Raw genomic sequence first — 23,893 nt, 5'->3', positions numbered from 1 at the left:
ACATCGGGGCCCCCCCCACAGCCCACGGCAGAAGCCGGGGCAAAAACTGTGGGGGGGAGAGCTAACCCTGGGGGGAGCAGGATGCTGAGTGTGCGGGCGGAGGTGCATGTGGTGCGGGGTGGGGGGGGGGTGGAGGTGGCGGGGATGCAGCAGGAGGTGGAGCAGCGGCCTATGATAGATGGCCAGCTTCCCTTGGGGGTGAGTCGGGGGGTTGTGGAGCAGGGGGAGGAGGGGGGACGACGGAGGAGTGCTGCTGGGGGGGAGGAGGGTGAGGAGGAGGAGGAGGAGGAGATGTCTGACGACTCCTTCTTGGATGCGGTGGGGAGGGTGGAGAGCAGAACTGTCCACTCTAATGCAGTTGTTTTAATACCGGATGTGATTGAAGACAGACAATCAGGACAGAGCACGACACAGACTACGGATGGAATCCTGGGGAGCAGAGAGGGGGCTCCTGCTAGCACAGGGGCTACTCTCACTAGCCCACTGGGCGGGCGGGGCCTTCTCTCTGCCTCCCAGGTTTTGAGTAGAAGACCAACTCGCCATCAGATGACCTCTCAGAAAATCAGGCTCTGGGCCTTGACGGTGACACAGCCGATGTTGGTGATCGGAGACTCCAACCTGTCCAGAATTCCTGATTATCAGCATTCATCGGTGCAGGTGGATAGTTTTCCTGGAGCCCAGATACATCATCTGAAGGGGGTGCTGGAAAAATTAGATGTCTGCTCTACAGCTCAAAAGGTCGTGCTCTCGGTTGGCCTGAATAATTGTTTAAGAAATAATCTTATGGAGACCATCAAAAAACAATTTCAGCAGCTGAGGGCATGTGCCCGTAGAGTGTTTCCTCACGCACAGATCTTTGTGCCACTGATCCAGTGCTCAGATAAACTGCCACAGAGTGTGCGAGCTCTGGTAGAACAAACAAATATTTTTCTGTTGGAACACTTTAAAACTCTGAACATGGTGGAGGACCACCAGTTCAGAGTTCACAGTCACGATCCGGTACATTGGACAGCCAAAACGGCATTAAACATTTTTGAATCTTGGATGAAACAATTAAACTAAGGGGAGGGGGAACGACATCGTTCACCCCCACACATTCTAATGTGCTTAATTTGTCTCGTTTTGTTGTGTTAAATCAGGCTGAACAAAAACTGCTGGAGAAGGGCCTCTCTTTTATTCCAACTCCACTAAAAGTGGATAGAAATGACTTCAAAAGAGATCTATATGAGTATCACAGGCGTCTGAAACTATTGAATCATTTTGAATATACTACGGACTCGGGTCCGATGTTGTTTGTGGAGCCCTCGAGGTGGGAACCTGAGTGGGATGCAGTGCCGGAGCCACTGCAGAGGCTGATTGGGCTGGACCTGCGGGGACTCCAGGGGACCCGAGCCGTTAATGTAGATGAGGATAATCTGTGTGTGGAACAGCGACAAGCGCTGGAAGAACTCAAAAAACAAGAGGATATAGTCATAAAGCCTGCGGACAAGGGATCAAAAATAGTTATTATGGATAGAACACAATATCTCATTGAAGCAAACAGAAAACTGAGTAATTCAGTTCATTACAGGCCGCTGTCACACTCCCTACAGTCGGAGACTCAGGTGCTGACCCGGAGGATCGTGGAGGAACTGTACGTGAAGAAATACATCTCTTCTAAACAGAGATTTTATCTGTTTGGTCAAGATCCGCCACGTCCAAGGAAATTCTATCTGCTTCCAAAAATCCATAAGGATCCTAGCACTTGGACAGTTCCTCATGAGATTCCTCCGGGTCGGCCCATTGTCTCCGACTGTGGGAGTGAATCATATAGGATAGCTGAATATATTGACTATTTTTTGAATCCCTTGTCCCAGAAACATGACAGCTACATTAAAGATACAGAAACATATGAGTTTGTTTCAAAAATTAAATCTGTGGAGGTTTGTCCTGGAGCCATGCTCTTCTCTATAGATATAGACGCCCTGTACACAAATATAGACACTCAACTTGGTTTAAAAGCGGTTCAAGAGGTTTTCAAAAAATACCCGGATCCAGCCAGACCAGATGAGGCCCTTCTCCAGCTTTTAAAACTAGGTTTAACAAAAAATGACTTTGAGTTTGATTCCAAATATTATTTACAGGTACATGGGACAGCCATGGGGAAGAAGTTTGCCCCGGCATATGCCAACATTTATATGGCTGCCTGGGAGCAGACTGTCTTCCCCAAGTGCCCTCAGGTCCCCATATTGTATATGAGGTACCTGGACGACATATTTGGAGTCTGGACTCACTCAGAGCCTGAATTTAAACATTTCATTAGCATCCTGAATAACCATCATGATTCAATTAAAATAAAGTATAATTTACAAACAGAAAAAATTGAATTTTTAGATACTGAAGTTTTTGTCATGAAAGAGAGCGCAGAAAAGTGGAGACTGGGAACCAGAGTCTATTTTAAACCAACAGACACACACGCTTTGCTAAACAAAAACAGCTTTCATCCAAAACACACTTTTAAGGGGATTGTGAAGTCCCAACTTATAAGGTTTAAAAGGATTTGTACAAGGCCAGAGGATGTGGAGATGGCCACCAGGACTCTCTTTAAAGCTCTCAGGAGGAGAGGCTACAGCCGCACTGCGCTCCATAAAGAGGGAGGTTTCTGTGAGCTCCACAGAGGAGGAGAGACAGATTGACTCCAGAGTTGAACAAAACAAAAAAATAGTTCCTCTGGTGATCACTTTCTGTTCGCTCTCACTTAAAATCAACTCAATGGCAAAAACTAATTTTGGAAAACTTCAGGATGCTATTCAGTCTTTTTCTGATTTCAAAATCATATCAGCTTTTAAACGAAACAAAAACCTAAATGATATGTTGGTCCATGCCTCTCTGACACCTAAAGAAAAAAACAAACGGAATACACATTTTAAAGTAATAAAATATGTAGAAAACAAACACACAGATATGAGTGCTCCAGTCTGGCAAACTTTCCAGCTGGACTCTTTAAATCTGGTGTATGTTATTGAGTACAGGATATGTGGTAAATTATATGTGGGGCAGACTAAAAACAAGCTGCGGGCACGTTTACAACAACATCTATATCATATTCAGCGCTCAAACAAAAGAACAGAACTTTATGTGCATTTCCGTGCTCATGGTGCAGAGAATCTTATGATTGCAGGCCTGGAGACCAGGGCAGGTTGGTCATCAGCCCAGAGATGGATGGCTGAGAGACGCTGGATCACAAAATTAAAAACTAATGTGCCCAGCGGTCTAAATGAAGCCATTTAAAAATATGGTAGGCCATCTCTGGACTGGAGACTCTCTCTGTGTGTGTGTGTCGTTGAAGGTCAGGTGGGATGTGGATGTGGTGCAGTCTACCATCGATGGTATTCTGGGCCACGAAACCGGATTCTTTTGACTGTCTCTTTGTGTGTAGTGGAAGGAGAGGGGAAAGTGGAAGTCCTGTGTGCCTGTGCTTATTGTATGTCCGATTGGACAACAATTCTTGGAGTATGTCTTTGATTTTTTTACTCTCCCTCAGGAGGGATCCAGATCCACCACTACTCATCATTACTATTAACCACTGTTATCTGTCATTATTATTGATAACACCATGACCTACACAGCTGTTCTTGGTCTCTCTCTCTCTCTTTTCTCCTCTCTCCTCCCCCACCCCCCCTTTGCACAGTAGTCTTTATGAGTGAAGTCAAAAGTTGCCTTTACAATTAAAGTGAGCACATTGCAACAATCTGTAGGTTGACTGTAATGTATAATGGAAAGAGATTACTAACTGTCCATAGGTAATAAGGGTAGGGTGCAAACAGTCCAGGAGCCGTTACTGATCATCAGTCTTCATGTGTGATACAGTTTACATGTAGCAGACTCACAGTTTGAAGGGAGAAGGTGCTTTGAAGTATGTTTATGTTCTGCAGAACCACAATATACAATCTTAGGTCACATTTTATGGTTTAACATTAACTTAGAAACAGTAACTTTTTTTTTAAGATATTTTTTTTGGGCATTTTTGGTCTTTATTGACAGGACAGTAGAGAGTAGGGTTGTCACGATACCAGAATTTCAGTAGTCGATACCAATACCTGTAATTTTCCACGATTGTTGATACTAATTCGATACCACAATTTAAAAAAAAAAAAAAAACAGGGCGGCCCGATGGCGGAGTGGTTAGGGCGCCTACCACATGAGTGGATGCTCTTAGCAGGTGAGCAACGGTTCGACTCCCGACCGGCCTGACTCTTTCCTGCATGTTATTCCCCCTCTCTCTCTGTCCCTTTCCGCCCTAACCACTCCGCCATCGGGCCACCAACTTACAAACAGTAACTTGAGCTATGATAATGTTATAAGTTTCTCTTCATATATGTGACATTTGCCAGATGTGGACATGCATGCAGTACCTTCTAAAATTACTTTAACAGTTAGCCATAAAGTTTACCTTGAGTTATGGAAGCTAACTGAGTTAACAGCGACTTTGCACGGCACAGCCCAGAGCCTGTTGCAGTCAGGTAGCCAGTGTAGGTGAATGTGCTTCATGTCCTTGAGTGCACAGGCCAGATCCACCCCTCATTTCTCCCCAACTCCACCCTCTCATCCAAATGTTTTCTTCTGGCTCCAAAAGACCAAGATGGTAATGTCCAGTAAGCCAAACTTGAGGCTTCAAAACGGCAGTTCCAAAAATAATTGGTGACATCATGGAGGGTTACCACGTGGCCTGACTGTACATCCACAGTGTTCATATATTCCCTGGAAACCTGCATACACTGTACAGTATTTACGGTATTTACCTAACCCTACCCTAACCTAACCCTTTTCACAGCTTTTAACTTCTCCCAGAGCGTAGGTGCTGAAAAACTAAGAATCCTAAAGTTAAAACTGACACAGCCAAAATTATAAGATACTTTTAGCCTTAAGATGCTTTATGAATACGAGCCAAGTTATAGATTATGGGTGTGTGGCATAAGCACAGCATCTAAAACCTTGTTGGGTAAATTGGAGGTAATTCAAGTACAAGCATGAAGGACATGGATTGGGTTTTTTAAAAAAACATCTTTCAGCGTTGTAGGTGGAAATGGGAGAAATGCAATTGGAGTGAAGACAGCAACTTTTTATCATATATTTGGTCAATTTACAAGGAAATAATAACCATCCTTTAATCAGTGCTATTGAGCCATGCTGGGAACATAAAAATGGCCAACTAAAAGCTTTGGTGAGGTCATTAAAAAAAGGGCTAATGAAGAACTTACACTGGATAAAAGCCACTCTCCAGCTGTTGTTCTGCCAACTATACTTCCATGGTTACTGCCACAGCCAGCCTCCTTGAATTGGTAAGACATAAACACATGGGAAATTGTAAGATTGTCAATTAATTTATCAGAAGTAACTATTACAGTTATTTATAGATCATTACAGGGGCAGAAAGAACAGCAGCTGCAGAGGTAATCCCTTAATGTTGAGTATGGGAAGAGACTTTCTGATGATATTGGTTTTTGTATTGTAAATGATGACCATGTGCAGCTGAAGACAGAGAAAGAATCCACCAAATGCCAGAATCGAGATAAATAACAGTTGTTCAGTCCAACAAGGTAACAGTACAAAATCACCAGACTAAAGGGTAGGGCAAGTAAGAGAAAACAGGTAATACACTAGCTCGCTGGGAAACTGATACATAGTGAAAAAGGCTGAAATGCTGAAAAAAGTGAGGAAGATGAATGGGCACTGAGGGAAGGGAACACTGGGGTTGCAGTCAAAATCTTTTTCACTTAGAAAGGTTCCTAACTGGATGAAATGACCTGGAATGATCTAAGCAGCAGGCATCATAAGAGCTGTTCCAATTCTCTACATGATAAGGAAAGGAGATCCAATGTTTCCTATCTTATCTCCTTAAGCATAGGAAACACTTTACCTTCCTTTACGAAAGGTAAGGAGCCAATTCCTTGCCACAGCAACATTTAAAGCGACACACCTATGGATGTATTGGATGCACTATAACCCCGGCTGACCCACATAAACATAGAAACAACTGAGCAACTGTTTTATGTTCAGACAAAACTTATGTAAATCCTTGTCTGAGCTCCAAATCAATAAATATAAGTTCATTCTCTTTCAAATCTTTACTGATTTTTAGTTAATAATATCATCATAATATAACATTATATACATGAATGTAATTTTACTAAATCCCCTCCCATTGTGTAAAGTAATAAAAATCTCTTTCATGGTATCTTATTTCAATATTTAAATCCTGCTTATTTTTGTTTCTGTCCATGTGTTGGTTTCTTGTCTCTTTGTCTTTGTTGTCTTTTCCTTAGTTCTTACAAATTCTGCTATATATATTTCGTTGACCTCATGACTTTTCCATTGAGGTCAAGGAAAAGTGGTTGGAAATGTGACATATTTCCTGGGACAAAATATTCTAGGGCAGGGGAGACAATGAGACACAGGTGCAATAACATGAGGGCAGGGTGAGGTAATAACACAGGAGGACAGGAAGTGCGGGGACCTGGAATTTGAGCAAAATATTTGAATATTCTATAAAAAAATCTTCAGATGACAAGAAAATCCTTATAGAGTTTTTTTTTTTAAACGAGATTAATGAAGAGAATCAGAGAAATATTCTATTATTTATTCATTTTTTATTGGGTTCATTTTTGTTTCTTTTACTTAATGCTTTGATTGTAATTCTCCAATTCTCCTTTCTTTATAAATATCAGAGTATCTCTTTAGTTCCCACTGAAGATCAGTGGGTGGCAGTAATGCACCCAAGCTGTTTGGCGACCGCCAATGAATCCAACCAGAAGAAGGAGAAGACGGAGGAGAAGAAGAAGAAGGAGGAGGAGGAGGAGGTCGCGGAATCCGCGCTCAGTCTCTCAGTTCAACATGGCGGAGACGGAGGGTGAGTACGCTGCACGTTTTACTGGAAACTTTATGATTTACTTACTTTGGCTGATCTCGGTCTCAAAACTAACATCGTAACGTCGGACTGAAACTGTTTAATCTGTGTGTGTCGGCCTCTGCAACTTTCCGTATGCACCGTTTGTTTGCGTTTGACGCCAGACTGCATTAAGTAAGACGTCTTTTAAAAACACTTCTAGATTACAGCGACAGTGATTAGCGTTTAGTTTTATATACTGAGATGTTTATTTAACTTAACATTTGATTTGTTAGCACGGCGTTCATTTCATGCACCAGGATGCAGGAGATGTTGGGGGTCTTGTCTCGGGGCCTAAGGACGGCTCCCGGCGCAAACCACGTGTGGACGCTCCGTTTAACTGAGTTACAGGAAGAGTCCGAGTCCGCAGAACCAGTAAACCGCGAATAAACCAGGATCCAAGCGGATTAAATGAGTTCATTGAAACATTTCAGGCTAATTGTGTGTGAAGTGTCAGTCGATGCGTTTTTAATAGGACTGAGGCAGACGGTTTTATATTTATTTTTTTTAATTTAATTTAATTTTTTTTTGTCTGAAGATTAAACTTGATCAGTTACCTGTATTGATCTCTTGGGCTGCCTATATGTGTCCCTTATCAGTTGTTTGATATTTTAGTTTTTCTCAGTTCAGATGGCCTGTTAGCTCCATTTGTTAGCATAAGATGCTAACAACCACGTGCCACTGGAGAGGCCACGTGGGCTGCTTATTTGCCTCATGAAACATTAATAATGGGAAATAATATTTCAATCTATTAAGGAAACTAGTTTGTTTCATATTAAAGCGGACATTTACCTTTTGCTCAGGAGTTAATAAGGCAGCAGTATCATTTATTAAAGAGTCTTTTTTTGTGTGTTTCAGCAACATCAGTGAAGAAGAAGAAGAAGGCAAAGAAAATTGGTGAAGAAGAAGTCGGGGTGAGTGTTTAATTACTCTGCAAACTACGTTCGATTTTTCTCCTGAGCGATGATGATAATGTTAGTTTTTATTTCACAGGAGATCCAACAGAGTGGAGACTTCTTCATCCAACCAGAGTCTAAAGTTGCTTCTCTAGACACTTCTCAGTGGCCTCTATTATTAAAGGTAACACACCTGAGTTTACCTGACATCAGAACACATCAGCTGCTTAAGATGAAATGTTGAAGCTGCTGTGGGTAAAGATGAAAATATTCTATAAAACACTGCAGTAAATAAACCTGCAACATTACATCTTTTATCAACAGGTGAGGTGGACAGGTTTGTAGCTAGGTGTATGAAGTCAGCAGTTGTTAATCAAAATAATAGAAACATGAACTCAAGGTCCTCAGAGTGTACATTAGTTATTCCTGGGTCTCAATCATGTGACGTGATGAATCAGTTTATCCATTCTCTGAGCAGCGGCCATCTTGTCTTGCCCACGCTCCCGTTCTGGGGGCGGGGTCTCTACACCATGGTGTCAGTCATGCCGGTGTTCTGCCGGACTATGACTGGAAACCATGTGGTGAGAAAGACTTGACCTGACTGCTGTCAAGACGACTTCCTGTTCTGATCACATGATGCAGACACTCTGATCAGTGGGGTGATCACATTTCTAAAATGGTTATTAATTCAGTGACAAACTGTAGATAAACATGGTAGAGCAACATTAGAGCTAAAATAGACTGTCAAAATAAGTGGTTGTGTGCTGCAGGCAGCTGTAATTTCTATTTTTTTGCTGCTCTTCATGTAGGAAGTGAACAACGCTCAGTAACAGACCAACAAAGAAGTTGTCTTATGTTTTTTGTTTCTTGTAGAATTTCGACAAATTGAATGTCCGGACAACTCACTACACCCCACTACCGTGTGGCAGCAACCCCCTGAAGAGGGGCATCCAGGACTATGTCAGGTAACATAATGCTAGACTAACATCATTCAGGATTATGTGAGTTAACACCTTAATGCTAAGTTAACATAATTGAATATGTTGTTCTGTGTACATCCTGTTTCCTGTTAGGTCGGGCTTCATTAACCTGGACAAACCAGCAAACCCGTCATCTCACGAGGTGGTAGCGTGGATCCGGAGGATCCTGCGGGTGGAGAAGACCGGTCACAGTGGGACACTCGACCCAAAGGTCACAGGATGTCTGATCGTGTGTGTAGACCGAGCCACGCGATTGGTCAAATCTCAGCAGAGCGCCGGTACACACTGATGCCCACTTCCTGTTAGTTAATGTTGGACGAAGAAACCTTTGGTGTATTTTTAGTAGATCTGGATGGTTTTAATGGTCTCCAACTAGCTGACGGGTGTGTCAGCGCAGTAAAATCCAGCGGCCCCCTCACTACTCTCTGTGTGTGTGTTGCAGGTAAAGAGTATGTGGGAATCGTTCGGCTGCACAATGCAATAGAGAGCGAACATGCTTTGGCTCGGGTAAGTCTGACAGCAAACTGCAGGAGGAAAGTTTCTGTTGATTTCAGACTAAAATGATTGAAATAATCAGAGCGATGGTTGTGTAACATAAGTCATCTGTCATGACCTCAGGTGTCGACAGATTTTCTGCAGGTGATGCCAGGTTCACACTACACAATTTGAGTTTTGACTTCACTAAGAAGGTTTAGTCTAAGAAGGCGCTGGTAAATTGGCAGTTGCATCAGTTGCATTTGTGAACTGTTCAGAGATGTGATCGGAGAGAATTACTGATGAATTGCAGATGCCCAAAAGATGGCAACCACATATCTGGACCTGTCAAAATCCAAATCCAGTAGTGTGAAAAGTGCTGTGACTGACCATAAGTGTAGCAACGAGCTACAGTTAATGACAGCAGAAGGCACAGTGAAGGGAAACCCAGAGGATCATTGCCAGCGTATCATGATCCATTCTCTATTCCATATTTTCCTACTTGTTTTGTGTCTCTGTGCCAGTGACAGTAAGAGCTGTCAGTCTCGTTCTCATGAACATGGTGTTTCAGTAATGCCTTGAGAGAACTTATTCAAATTTTGGCAAAAAAATTCATTTGGACTCAAGAATGAACTGATTAGATTTTGGTGGTGAAAAGTTAAAGGTCACTGATCTCTCAAAACATGATTTTTGCCATAACATTTATACACTAATTATCTCAAACCATGAGGTGGTGGTTCTAGTTTAATTTCTACAAATCACTGCTTAACCTACCTGGTTGTTTCTTGCAGACTTCATTTTGGAAGAAAAGGTCCTTTCTCGTGTCATTTCACTTTACTACTTGCATATTTTTCGTGACTAGATGTTGTTGGGAGATGGGACAGACTTGTTAGAATTCCTCCTGTGGCAAAGTTGTATGGTGGGTGCAGTATGTCAATGTGACAGCTGTTGTGTACATGGCAGTGACCAGCTATTTTTTTAACTTAAAGGAACAGTTTGGTTTTTTTCCCTGTATTTGAACAGACGGAGTTCCTAGGGGTTCCATTTAAAAGACTTTGTTGTTCCTGATTTATTCAAACTAAGACTCTGAATAATATCATCACACATATGTATCCTTAAAGGACTAATCTGAATTTGAAATTCTTGTCATTTAACCACAACCAATCACATGGCCCTCACTGACTCAGGTTCTGACTGCAGGCATTGGAAACACTGACCGGCGCTTTGTTCCAGCGACCGCCACTGATTGCTGCTGTGAAACGTCAACTGAGAGTTAGAACGATCTATGAGAGCAAACTGATAGAGTATGATGCAGAAAGGAGGCTGGGTAAGATCATCTTTCAATAAACACCTCGATCAGTTTTCACCAGTTTGTGTTCAAGTATCTTCACTAACCCACTTTAAATCTGCAGATTTATTTTGAAGGCTTTGTGGCTGTGGCAGGCTTACACATGATGTCAGGTAACCTGCCTGTGTGTTGCAGGTATCTTCTGGGTGAGTTGTGAAGCAGGAACTTATATTCGGACTCTGTGTGTACACCTGGGTCTGCTGCTTGGGGTCGGAGGTCAGATGCAGGAACTGAGGAGAGTCCGGTCTGGAGTCCTAGGAGAGAAGGTCAGCATCACTTTCTGTACATCTCAGAGCTTAGACTCTGAGGTCACTGAGGTTCAAAGTGTTGAGTTCAGTTCTGCTGCTTGGTGCCGGACTGATAATTAAACTTTGGAACAGAAACCTGCAGCAGAGACACAGTTTACATCATCTGTACATCTGGAGTCTCGCCACTGCTGACATCCTAGTGACATCACTTACACCGCTATTATCAGTGCATAACATGTTATTGTTCGGGTTTTACTTTAGGACAACATGGTGACGATGCACGATGTCCTGGATGCTCAGTGGCAGTTTGATCACAACAAAGACGAGTCATATCTGAGGAGAGTCATTTTCCCGCTGGAGAAGCTGCTGGTGTCTCACAAACGGCTGGTGATGAAGGACAGTGCAGTGAGTCTTCCTCATCTTTGTTGGTAAAAATAAAGCTGATATGTTGCTGTTTCTAGGTTGATCATGCAGTCTGTGCCTCCAGGTAAACGCCATCTGTTATGGAGCCAAGATCATGTTGCCAGGTGTCCTCAGGTACGAAGATGGCATTGAGGTCAACCAGGACATAGTTGTTATAACAACCAAGGGGGAGGCAATCTGCACAGGTGTGTGTGTGTGTGTGTGTGTGTGAGTGTGATAGTTGAAGCCACATGATGAGCTGAGTAGATGCAGTAGCTCTCGGGCCATGATGACCTGCTATCTATCACCCTTTTCTGATGGCTTCACATTTAGATTTAATCTGAGTATAACAAGTCGTGTTAATTAATACAGTCAGGTTAATTAACACATCTTTCATTGACTCTTGTTCAGCGGTTGCTCTGATGACAACAGCTGTGATCTCCACATGTGATCACGGCGTTGTGGCAAAGATAAAGCGAGTTATCATGGAGAGGGACACGTATCCTCGGAAGTGGGGTCTTGGGCCGAAGGTACACCTGATGTTACTGATCTCATCAGTAAACTGTTCAATGCTTCAGTGCCAAGGGTTTAACATTTTCTTATTGATTAAATCAGGCAAGTCAGAAGAAGATGATGATTCAGAAAGGACTCCTCGACAAACACGGGAAACCAAATGGCAGTACGCCACAGGACTGGAAGAACCAATATGTCGACTACAGGTAGATGGCACAGGGGGAGGGCGGGTCTGATGCACAGGTGTTGGTGGTACAGATTGACAGCTACACTGATGCAGACAGTTATCTCTCACTGAGCTGATGTGCTGTGTGAGGGAGTCAGTCTGCGACAGGAACTTTCAGGTTTGAGCTTATTCACTCTGCTGTTTTGCTGAGCTGCAGCTCACCTGAACACAGTCATGTGACCTCACACTATGCATCTTCAGGTGAAATGTTTCAATTTGATAAAACATCTTAAATCTGAAATTGCTTTTTTGTTTTCATTGACAGTGTCTCCAAGGTGACAGAGGAGTCATGTGACGCTTCAGCAAAAGTAAACTCACCAAAAAATGTTTCATTCTTTAACTCGTTAAATTATCATTTTCTTCATGATGCTGAGACATTTTCTGAACCTGCTGTAAAGATTGAACTATGACAAATCTTTGACCTGCAGAGGAAGAGGGAGTCAGCAGATAGCGATGGTGAAGCGACAACACCCTCCACACCCTCTGCAGAGGAAGTGAAAAAAGAGAAAAAGAAGAAGAAAGAGAAAAGAGCCAAATTGGAAGAGGCGGAGTCTGTGGAGGAAGCAGCCGGGGAGGCACCTGAGACTGAGGTTGGTGTGTGTTTCTTTTTTTTTTTTTGGGAGCAAAGTCGTCTCCAGGCAGGGTTAGTCATACTCAGGATGCTCCAATCACATTTCTTTGCCACTCACACCAATTCTTTTGTTATATTGTAGCAGCTGGTTTAACAGTTGGTCAGTCTGCTTAGCTTTGTAGTTAACTGTGATGTCCACAGGCGGCAGCATTACCTGATGGGACCACAAAAAGTCATCCTTATTCTCCAGTCAACAACATGCTTTTACTTTGTTCATCAGAGCAGAACAAAAAACTCCAAAGGAGCAAATCCTTCAACTGACAAGAGAACCTGATTAATACACACTTCAAACAAGACACTTTTTTAAATTGCACAACTGCCATCTAAAGCCTGACCTTTCTTTCCTTCATGCGAAGTCATCTTATACCAATATTGTGCAGAGATAGAAGTCAACTATTTGATAGGTTCACGCTCCAGTGGTCAAACTAGCCCCCGTCCCTCTACATCTCCCACCACCTCAGTGACAGAAGACTGTGTCAGCAGCAGCAGACAGGCCCCCCTCTGACCACACGGTGACATGACATTGACGTTATGTGGAAATGATCACTACAAAATGAAACATGCAAATGTGATTGATTTTTCTTTTTGTGTGCAAGTGCCCGCGGGAGGTGGTACTACACTACACACAGAGCTTCTCTCACCCACAGATACCAGAGTGTTAACCAGAGGTGATCGGTTTAAGGTGATGGGTGACTAGAAGCATTAATGCCAATCTATCGATCATTTTTGATGAAGATTGGCCGATCATGATCAGCCAGCTGGGGGCATCCCTAGTTCATACAGCACACATGATTTACATGTTTTGAACATGAACTGTTATTTCTACATGTGACTTGCATGTTCTGTATGAACCACTGTCATCTGGTGCACACTCATTACCAAAGTGTTTACTAAATGATCAGATGCAGCTGGTTTCTATTGATCTCAGACTTATCTTCACATGGAGGATTTTTCTTTTTGAAAGTTCAGTTTTAAAAGTGATCTCATCATTAAGTTAAACTTTGGTGTAGAATAAAACTAAGACTATAAGATTTTACAGCTGATTAAAGTTAAAATCAGAGGCTTCACCTGACTTCAGTCTCAGCTCTAAACGACTTATTACATAAATTTGAATCTTGTTAGTCTGAAATAAATGAGTTATTCAAAACCCTCTGTTCATGTTACATGTAAAAATAGTTTGAATATTAATAATGAAACTGTTGGTGTCCTGCAGGTTGTTGAAAGCACAAAGAAGAAGAAGAAAAAGAAGAAACAGAAAGAAGGTGATGCATCAGAGTGACAGATCTACAGGTGAGCAGGACACTGTCAGAGACTCCGCCTGCTGTCACATCTGTCTGAACAAGACACAAAGTATTCTGGGAGTTTCATGATGATTATGGACTGCATGAATGCAGAAAGAAGAAGATGGTTTTTGTTTTTTATATAAATCTTGTTTGTTTTTTTTCAGTTGTAAATACCTCAACAGAAAGCCTGTTTGTAATTTCAGAATAAAAGTCTGTTTTCTGTATGTGTGTCATCTTGAGTCCATAGTGTACACAGAAGGGTGAGGACGCTTAGAGAACAAGCGTATGAGTATAGCAATCCCATTTTTCCTGCTGTAGGCGAAGTCAAAATCATTTTCCCCATCAAGCGAATCTAGTTGATAATGTTAAGGAGGGTGGTAAGTTTTCTCTGTAGCCAGCACAATTGTTTCATTTGCAGCCAAAAAACTTCTAAAGATGCATGCTTCTTTTACTGAGACTGTAAGGGCTGTTTCCAAGCTAGAGAAGGGTGAAAGAAAAATCAATTCAGACCCAGATCTGACACCAGATGGCCCACTCTCCAAAAGGGCTCAACATATGGACAAAACCAGGAAGTATGTGCATGATTGTCTGAGGATGAACCACACTCTCCCCAGAAGGAATGCTGGGACCAACTTAATTTGGATTTCTGACTGGGGGAAATAATGAAATGGATCAGGTTTTTCCGTCAGAAATCTCCCCAGAAGGAAGAGTTGGTGGAAGTACACTGGGTTTCACAAAGTTTAAACCACATTTCTAATATCACAATGTTAGCTTGTTTTTACCAGTGATTCCTTGTTTAATGTGTTGTATTCTGTTCATTGTGGTAAAGCCCTTGTATAGTTTGCCTGATACCTTTGATAATGACTTATTCTTGAGGGCTCAACAGAGTCAGGGATTATTCCCTTTAGAAAAAAATGACAGCTCTGAAGCTACTGGTAAAAATCTACCCAGCCTATAAGACTGGAGTAAATCATCAAAATGTTGATAAACAGATTCGTGAGCAATGAACTTAGTGGGCATCCTTGTAGCATTGAGTTTGAGAGACTCCCATTAATTTTTATCCTGGCTGTTGGCAAGGAGTAGAGTGTTCTGAGGCATTGTATGAATGTTCTACAGAATCCAATTGTGCTGATAACATGCTGAGAAGGACTGAACTCAGTTTTCCTTCAGAAATGTGATTAATGATGGGAAGAGCTCTCCTAATATTATCATGTGTTTGCTTATTTTTTATAAAGCCTGTTTGGTCCTCATCTATCAGAGAAGGCATAATTGTATCCAGTCTCTTAGCCAGTATAACTGCATACAGTTTATAATTGGAGTTCAAAACACTGATTGGTGTATATCCCTTCCAGGCCGTTTTATCTTTTCCTTCAATAGTATGATTGATATGAATCCCTCCTGTCGAGTAATTCGTCAGAATTTGTCACAGCCTGGAGATTTGTTAAACTGAAGTCTGAGATTATATTATCAATTTCCTCTATTGAGATATAAGTTTTTCATTTTGATCTTTACCAATGGAGGGAAAGTGTAATGAGGCCAAAAACTTCTGAATAATTAGTCCATATGCCTTATCTGGTTGTGAATATAATGATTTATATGTTTCAAACAAGTTGTGGATTCCTTCAAATATAGTAGTTATCCTCTTTGATAATGAGTTCCTAATTTTGTGAATTGTATCTTCTGCTTGCTGTTTCCTAAGTCTTCACATGAGTAACTTGGAAGCTTTCGATCCTGTTTCATAGTGCTGTTGTATCATGAATCTATGTTTTTCCTCAATTTCCTCACTAAAGAAATTTGTCAATCTCCTGCTTAAATTGTCTGATTTCAAGTATAAGAGGGTCCTTTATTGATCCTATGAGCTTGCTCCAAGTTCTTTAATTGTTCTTGCAGATCTCATAGTTTGTTGGCCTTAATCTTTTTGAACCTTGCAGATTTAGCAATTATATATTATATTATATTATTGAGAAATGGTTGGATTGACCTCATCGTTATTATTATGCTCCAGATATATTTTCAATTCATCAGCCATTTATTTTTTTATGTATTGCTACTCAGTAGGCCTGTGTTCAACCTCCACAAAGTAGTTTTTGGTCTCCCATCTAAATTTAATTTCAGATTTAACCCAGGGTGATCAGAAAGGTCCCTCTGTCCAATTTTGCAATTTTTCACCTTGTGGCAATCATTACTAAACATGAAGAAGTGGTGAATTCTTGAATAAATCATGTCAAATTAGCTCAGTGTCATATCAAAGTAGGTACTGCCATATATCTATCAGTCCTGATTCCTTTAATATTTTATTTATACATTTTTCTGAGACTCTTTGTTTTCATTCTGTTGGTTGTGTCTAATTTAGGATTCAGAAATAGATTGAAGCCCGCTGCACATATTGAGGTGCCATGTATTTCTACAACAATCAGGTTAAATATCTTCTGAAAAAGGTGATATCACTGCCTTGGGGGCCATTTATGTTACACATGGTAACTTCCTTATGCCCCAGTTTGCAGGGCTTTGCTTTGTCAGACAGGATTTATTCAGATGACATTTACCTGTGATGTTAACAGTACTGTGTACCTGGAGTGTATCAGACTTAGTAGGTCACAACAGGGTCACAAGAGGAAATGAGATCACATCTCCTGTGTGTTACCTTCTCCTGATTGGCCCCTTATAAAATCCAGAATAGAATTAAAAATCCTCTTCCTGGGGCTACGGTTCTGCCACCATCGGAGATGGCAGCCTAGAACTCAGTCTCCTCCAAGAGAATTTTTTTAAAGAGGATGTCCTTTATGTAAGATTTGATTTGATTTTGGAAGGTACTGAGTCATGTGACAAGAGTTTAGCAGAGTGTATGACCATGGAATTGTGGGTTAGAGCAATGGGTCAAAATCAGCATGGTTTTGTGTGAGGAAAGTGATACGGCTCCAAAATTATGTTCTGCACATGGTTCAAGAAGTGCAAATGGTAATTGTATTTGATTTGTGATTTTGTGTACAATGTTATTATGTCTTTATGTGGACAGTGTATTGAGTTCTCAGTAGTTTTGTCTGAGTTTTACGTCAAATGATTCACAACCACAACAATTAGAGGAATGAATGCAGCTGTCATGCACAAAATTCAATATAAATAATTTGGCCAATATTTAAGCACTGTAATATAATAGTTTTGGTTTTAAAAGAAATACTTGTACACATCAATATGGATAATCCCAACGACCTATCACATTCCAACTCTGATGGGGTGGCACTTGGGGTAGCCAATGAGATTCTAGGGGTGGCTCATGCCACCCCCAACAAACCTATTGGCCCCACCCCTGGTTGAGCCTGATTATTGATGGACATTAGCTTACCATGTTTAAATCTGCTTACACAGACACAAAGACACTTTAAAACAATAGAGAAACATATTTGTGTTTTCAACTTATATGTTTTATTTTTTGTAGTTTTCACAGTGTCTTCTGATGTTGTTGATAAGAGAGCAAGAAATAAATCCTCAAAAGATATCTGTAGGAAGTGTGGCCAATTTTTGTTGGACCAGTCAATTATATTTGAGAACAACACAAGATGAAGGAGACTAGATTTACTCTCTTTTCAAGACCCCAGAGCTACCAATTATGACTGGAGATCAGAGCAAGGCACTAAATGCAGAAATAACTGAAAAAGAGCTAAATGAGACAATTACCAGATTAAGAAAATAACAAGTCACCGGGAAGTGATGGTTTCATACCTGAGTGGTAGACAGCATTTAGAAGTGAACTCAAACCAATGTTACTAACCACATGCAATTGGCCACTAAGGGAAGCAGAGACCCCTCCAACTTGGAAAGAGGCTATTATATCTCATATACCTAAGGAGGGAAAAGACAAGACTGAATGTGGGTCATATGAGCTGATCTCAATCCTTAATGTTGATTATCACATATACACATCTACAGTATGATGGCCAAGAGGATGGAAACAAATTTTCCTGGTTTAATTCACAATGACCACACAGGATTTATTCATATGCATAAACACAAGATACTATAAGATGCACCCTACATATTATGAACCATATATAACAACATAAGGAAAAGGCAATAACACTAAGTTTAGATGCTGAAAAAGCTTTTGGTTCTGTCAATTGGCAATATCTCTACAAAGCTCTTAGTAAATTTGGTTTTCAAGAAATGGTGATAAACAGTATCAAGGCTATCTATGACAGCCCCACTGCAAGAATCAATGGCCATCTATCTAAATACTTCACGTTAGAAAGGGTTGTGAGGCGAGACACACTTGGTCTCCATTTATATTTGCACTATTCATAGAGCCACCAGCACAATATATTAAACAGAATAACAAATTAAAGGTATTAAAATTAATGGAGTAGAATACAAAATAGCATGTTACGTGGATGATGTCCTCCTGTGTTAAAAAAAAAATCTCATAAGTGATGAATTTCCTAAAAGAAATCATCCTACTATTAGGATACACACTGAATATAGATAAAATGGAAACTTGCATACAATTTAGGTCTTTCTGAAAAACTCAAGAATGCAAACCCACTGATATGGATATTTACTGATTATTACTGATATTTGGGAGAAACTACAACCCTTTGTACTGTAAAACTAAAGGAGATCTAGCAACGTGAAATCTCGTTATATCTCTTCCAAACTCTTCCAAACCCTTCCAATTACAATTACTCCAAATTATTTCACACAATGGGACAAAATGATATCTAGGTTTATATGGCAGGGAAGAAGACCTGGAGTACAATATAAAACATTACAGCTGTCGAAAGAAAAAGGAAGATGGGGCTTACCGTCTCTAAAAATTATCATGTTTCAGCACAGATCAGAGCATTATTATTCTGATGTAAACCCACCCTACAAGGCATAATGGAAGGACATAGAATGTAGTACAATGTCTGATGTACATATAAAGGCTGTAATTTGAGATAAAAACTAAAGACAATATAAAAGACATATAGATAGAACGGAAAACCCATGGGTGAAATCAGTACCAAGGGTCTAGAGAGAAGTAATAAAAAAACATGTGGAAGAACATTACAATTCTGTTGGTGTGCATATGATTTGGATTTTACACCAAATAAGATAATAGAAAATAGATTTATAGATTGGATAAAAAAAAAGGTATAACATCCTTATATAACATTATTAAAGAAGATGAAATTATGCGTTTCCAAACTGTAAGAGAACATTTTTATTTAACCCATTTTTATCAATATCTCCAATTAAGAAATTTTTACAACCAAAACATCAAAAAGAAAAACAACAGGGATGCCAGCAAACCCCTAGTCCAATTATTCTTATAATTCTGCTTATTCTACTTATAAAGAACAGATGGGAGAAAGAAGGAGACCTGTTAATAACAGATGAAGAATGGCAACACATTTGTGAATCTCAGTGGAAATGCACAAAATCTCATGCATGGAAAGAATTCTGCTGGAAAAATGTTGCTAGATTTTTCATCAGTCCCTGTATGAAGGCATACTATGATAATGGTAATCTAATGTAATAAAATAATGTTGGAGGAAATGTGGTTGCCAAACAGTGAACCACTATCATGTTTTTTGGGATTGTCAAAACAAAGAATTATTGGAGAGGAAAAAGGTAAAGCAATACAGATCATCCTCAACACACAAATACCTTTTGATTTTTGTTCAAAAAAGTGGTTTATTTAGGCTACATTATTTAGGCTCCTCTCCTGTGGAACCAGCTCCCAGCCTGAGTACAGGATCAGAGCCTCTCTACATTTAAGATCAGGCTTAAAACTGTCCTCTTTGATAAAGCTTATAGTTAGGGCTGGCTCAGGTGAGTCCTGAACCATCCCTTAGTTATGCTGCTATAGAGCTAGACTGCTGGGGGATTCCCATGATGCATTAAGCTCTCTGTCTCTCTCTCTCTCTCCTCCCCCCAACCCCTCTTTCTCCTCTAAACCCAACTGGTCAAAGCAGCCCCTCCACCCCCCAGTTCTGTTGGAGGCTTCATCCTGTTAAAAAAGAGTTTTCCCTCCCCACTGTCTCCAGGAGCTGCTCTTTGTGGGAACTGTTGGTTTTTCTCTATAATAAACTCAGGTCTCGACCTTGAGATAATGTAGATTATGATTTGGCCCTATACAAATATAATTGAATTGAAATTGATTTCAGTTGAATGACACTGATGGAGAAGGTAAAGACACTGCTGGAGCAGCTTAAGACACTAAGCAAATCAACATTCACCTTTACCCATAATGCAGCTGTGATGGTAGCTGGCAGTAATCACACACATTTCTTCTGAAAAGGCACATTTTGCAAAATAATAAAATTTGAATATTAAATCAGTTCACACCAGCAACCTGTAAAAACAAAGAAATACTTTGGATTTGTTGTTTTACTGAAAACTAGCCCCGCCTCCACTAGTGATGTCACACAAGGTTTTCTGCCCAGGAGCAGTAAAACTGTCTCTGAGTACTCAGACACAGTGGCAGTTGAGTGGGTCTCTGTTTGAGCGGGTGATGATTCGAACTCTGTGATTGGTCAGTTTCTGCAGGTCTGAGATCAGCTGCTGCAGACGAGGACTTGGCTCGTAGACAACCCAGCTTGGGTCTGTTGGGTCTGGTCTGTAGTACGAATCCAGAACCTCTAGTGTGTTGAGACGCTGCAGCTGCTGCAGCTGTAGGAAGTCGCTGTCTGAAACATGGTGATGTCTGAAACAAAGCAACCAGAACGTCACTGTGGAAACCAGCAGGTCATTCTTAGTTTTCCAGGTTAAAGGTCATCAGGAGTTAGTGACTCACCTGATCCGGAGAGTCCTCAGGTGAGGGAACAGCTGTGGGAGGAGTCTGACCAGGTTGGAGGAGGAGCTCCAGGGCTCCAGGTGCAGTTGTTCCAGGTGAGGAGCTCTGACTGAAACCACCTGTAGGTCCTCAGGCTGCAGATCCACACAGAGAGTCAGACTGAGGAGGGAGGATGGCAGAAAGTCTGCGTACACTGCCAGAGGATGGCCTCCTATTGGACAGACAGAGTAAGGTCATCATGACATCACTGCATCAAAGCTGTTTGACCATCGGATACGTCATTAAAGTCTCAGAAGTCTAAAAATGACTTAGACCTATGTTATATATTTTTTGAGTCATGTTTTTACATTAATCCAAATTTTTATAGCAAACCTCAAACCAGAGAAATAGTGATTTTGATCATGGTAATGCTCCGTTTCATTTGGTCACCTGTCAAAGATGTGGTTGCTCTTAATATTTTTTTATAAAGATTTTTTTTTAAGTGTTGTGGTTGCTGTCAGAAGCTCAAAATTTTGAAGATACATCGTTTACACCTTGGTCGTTGTCAGCTCAATATTTTAACCAGATGAAGGATTTTAATCATTGAACGTCTAGATTTATAATATCAGAGGAAACAGGCAAAAGGCTGCTCAGGTCCCATCACTCATGGATGTCCATGCCTCAACTCTGAGATGTCCTGTGTCCACCAAAGAGCGTCAACATATCACTGATTTCTAAAGTTAAACTGTTTTATTCTTGTTTCTTTTAACCCCCTGGTGCGTTTGTTACAGAGAGGAGGAACCGCTGCTGATAATTCAGCTGCTGGAAAAAACCTCCTTAATGTCTAGTTCATATATTATCAGTTAGTTAGTTAGATTAGCAGTATAAATTCCCAACCCTTCCCTGATGTCCTGTGTTCGCCGTAAACACTGACTTTAAACGTGAACCTGCTTTCTGTGCTTTTAACATTTATAATCACCAGGTCTGTTTATTGAGGAGAGGAGGAGACCTCTGTAGATAGTTCAGCTCCAGGTAAAAACTTCCTGACCCACTGACACTGAAGAAATCCAAACCAGGAGAATACAACAACTCCCATGATCCCACGATATTTCATGACATTACCCAGTGCTGTCCTTTGTTATTGTGTTTAATGAGAGTTACCTAGCGGCAAAAGTTACAGACTGGGCATTTAAGAAAAATAAAAATAAAAGTGAAGGCCATGTATTGTGTTCTAAACTCAACATATTCAGCTCAAGATTTACTGGTGAAACACTTGAAATAGTGAGGATATTGAAAGAAGTTAAAGTTTCTATTTGAATGTGTTTCAGTTGGCATGCAAACGAGAAACAGGTGAAGTGTCAGTGAAGGTTTAAACAAAGTTGAGTTAAACATTTTCTGAAGCTTTGAAGGTTAAAGTTGAGAAACAGGTCAGCGGACCATCCCTTTAACAACACAGTAGGATAACGTTAACAGTAGATGCTCAAACTCACCATGCACACTTAGGTTGCAGAGCTGAGGCAGTGATGTCAACCATGTTTGCAGGTGACAGGTGGGCCCAGGTACAGAGTACAGGTGAAATATTGATAGACTGTGGAGGCGGGACAAAGGCTGCAGAACTTCCTGCGTCACCACAGCATCATAGTTCAACAGCTGAAGGTCAGACAGCTGCAGCGCGTTGCCACCTGCTGAAAAGCAAGCATAACACACCTGTGTATACACCGGTGGTCACATGTGTTAGTGTACCGCAGCCCTCTGACCTGTCTCCAGCCCTCTCCTTCAGAAATCTGCTTCACCTGAAATCTCAGTATAACACTTGGACGAACCTACGGGAGTTACATTACAGCTCCTTCAGAACCAATCAGGGTCATCAGTGTGTGTTTACCTGAGAGGCGGGTGGGGCTGAAGAAGTCATGCGATAGGGTCCTGTAGGTGATCATGGTCCAGGACAGTTGTTTGAGCTCGGTCAGGTGTGTCAGGATTCCGCTGAGTGTTGGGACTCTCAGACTGCCATCGTGATGCAGCACCAGTGAGCTGAGACGAGTCAGCTGACTGATGGCGGCTAACAGGTGAGAGGATGGACAGGTGAGCTTTACATTACAGAGACTGAGCTTTGTCAGCTGATGACTCAGAGGAAAAAGGAACTCAAGGTTCTTAAGTGGCGTGGAACAGGAAGTAATGGACAGATGCTGCAGTCGGTGGAACAGTTTCAGTTCGTTGATGCCCCCTTCTGTCCAGTCATCCAATCGCAGTGCAAGGAGGGCAGGAAGCCAGGTGGACAGCTGCCTCAGGTGTTTCCTCTTCCCTGAACGCACCGACACACTGCCAACGTGCCTCTGAGCCAGGCTGCGCCAGAATGGGCGGTTGTACCTGGAGAAGTCTCTCAGCAGCAGGCTGAAGCCCCGCCACAGGGAGCTGGACTTATCCAACAGGTGTCTAAAGTGTGAACAGGTGCAGCGCACACTCAGTTTGTCTCTCCACGACAAGAAACTGAACACCTGCAGCCACAGCTCGGCGGGAAGCTGCAGCACTGACGTCATTATTATTATGCTTTCTGTAAGTCGCTTTGGATAAAAGCGTCTGCTAAATGACTAAATGAAATGATTATGACCTTACACCTCACTGACACGTGAACACCGACGTCTGATCAGCTGTTCTATCGAGTTCCGATAACAACTGATATTGATATTGATTGTGATAAAAAGTTGAGGTCTGACCGTACAGAGGAACACGGACCGTCCGGGACGCTGCACTTCCTGCTGCGTCAGTAAGGAGAGAGAGAATGAGCAACATGAGGTCTCACTCTGCCCGTTTCTGCTGAGCTCAGGGTTCATGATGATACAGCTGCCGATTCTTGATCGATCATTTCCTCTTTGGTCTGTTTCCTGGAACAAAACATAAACCACAACTGAAAACTAAAGCACAACTCCAGGAGGACTGTGCTGCCGTAAAACAGAGGAGAAGAAGAAAGGATGGATCAATAGGAGGCGCCAACGCACTGCATAGCAGAGAAACACCACAGAAGAAGAAAGACCAGGAAGTGTGAGGCATGGATGTATTATACATGGATGTATTATAAGACCTGGACACCGCTCAGCCTCGCAGCCTCGCAGCAGCTGTTTCCAGGGGCCACTCGTGGTATTGCAGTGAAAAACCCCCCAGCGGCCCAAAAAGCATTTTTCCCATAGAGCGCAACAGTAAAAGAGAGGCCTGTAAAAC

General features: G+C 41.6%; 2 protein-coding genes and 1 non-coding gene across 5 annotated transcripts; 2 read left to right on the top strand and 1 right to left on the bottom strand.

Moving 5' to 3' along the window:
* The first annotated feature begins 6,772 nt into the window (after positions 1 to 6,772).
* Positions 6,773 to 14,150, top strand: LOC139632968 (H/ACA ribonucleoprotein complex subunit DKC1-like). Its single transcript, XM_071498276.1, has 15 exons — positions 6,773 to 6,889; positions 7,784 to 7,839; positions 7,919 to 8,005; positions 8,695 to 8,786; positions 8,895 to 9,079; positions 9,244 to 9,308; positions 10,476 to 10,602; positions 10,759 to 10,889; positions 11,133 to 11,276; positions 11,359 to 11,479; positions 11,685 to 11,803; positions 11,889 to 11,992; positions 12,278 to 12,320; positions 12,441 to 12,602; positions 13,857 to 14,150. The coding sequence occupies exons 1-15, from the start codon at positions 6,778 to 6,780 to the stop codon at positions 13,920 to 13,922; spliced, it is 1,614 nt and encodes a 537-aa protein (XP_071354377.1). The 5' UTR covers positions 6,773 to 6,777; the 3' UTR covers positions 13,923 to 14,150.
* Positions 11,520 to 11,596, top strand: LOC139633476 (small nucleolar RNA SNORD83). The gene has a single exon (XR_011693758.1). It is a non-coding gene; the product is annotated as a small nucleolar RNA SNORD83 (small nucleolar RNA).
* Positions 14,151 to 18,627: 4,477 nt separating the features above from the next.
* Positions 18,628 to 23,844, bottom strand: LOC139632969 (uncharacterized). Of its 3 annotated transcripts, XM_071498279.1 has the most exons (5): positions 23,397 to 23,844; positions 22,560 to 23,110; positions 22,168 to 22,362; positions 20,699 to 20,909; positions 18,628 to 20,608 (listed from the first exon to the last, which is right to left on the bottom strand). In XM_071498279.1, exons 1-5 carry the CDS (start codon positions 23,465 to 23,467, stop codon positions 20,374 to 20,376), a joined length of 1,263 nt encoding a protein of 420 aa, XP_071354380.1. In that variant the 5' UTR covers positions 23,468 to 23,844; the 3' UTR covers positions 18,628 to 20,373. The 3 variants fall into 3 exon arrangements, with proteins under 3 accessions (XP_071354380.1, XP_071354379.1, XP_071354378.1); XM_071498278.1 differs by having other exon boundaries at positions 22,168 to 22,359; positions 22,560 to 23,843; XM_071498277.1 differs by having other exon boundaries at positions 22,560 to 23,842.
* Between the last annotated feature and the right edge of the window lie 49 nt (positions 23,845 to 23,893).

The sequence above is a fragment of the Trachinotus anak genome, unplaced genomic scaffold, assembly GCF_046630095.1.
Source record: "Trachinotus anak isolate AG129_WGS33_773 ecotype Australia unplaced genomic scaffold, CSIRO_AGI_Tana_v1 ptg000015l, whole genome shotgun sequence".
Classification (NCBI taxonomy): domain Eukaryota; kingdom Metazoa; phylum Chordata; class Actinopteri; order Carangiformes; family Carangidae; genus Trachinotus; species Trachinotus anak.
Note: the sequence above shows the minus strand (reverse complement) of the source record. Positions and strands in the feature narration are given on the sequence as shown.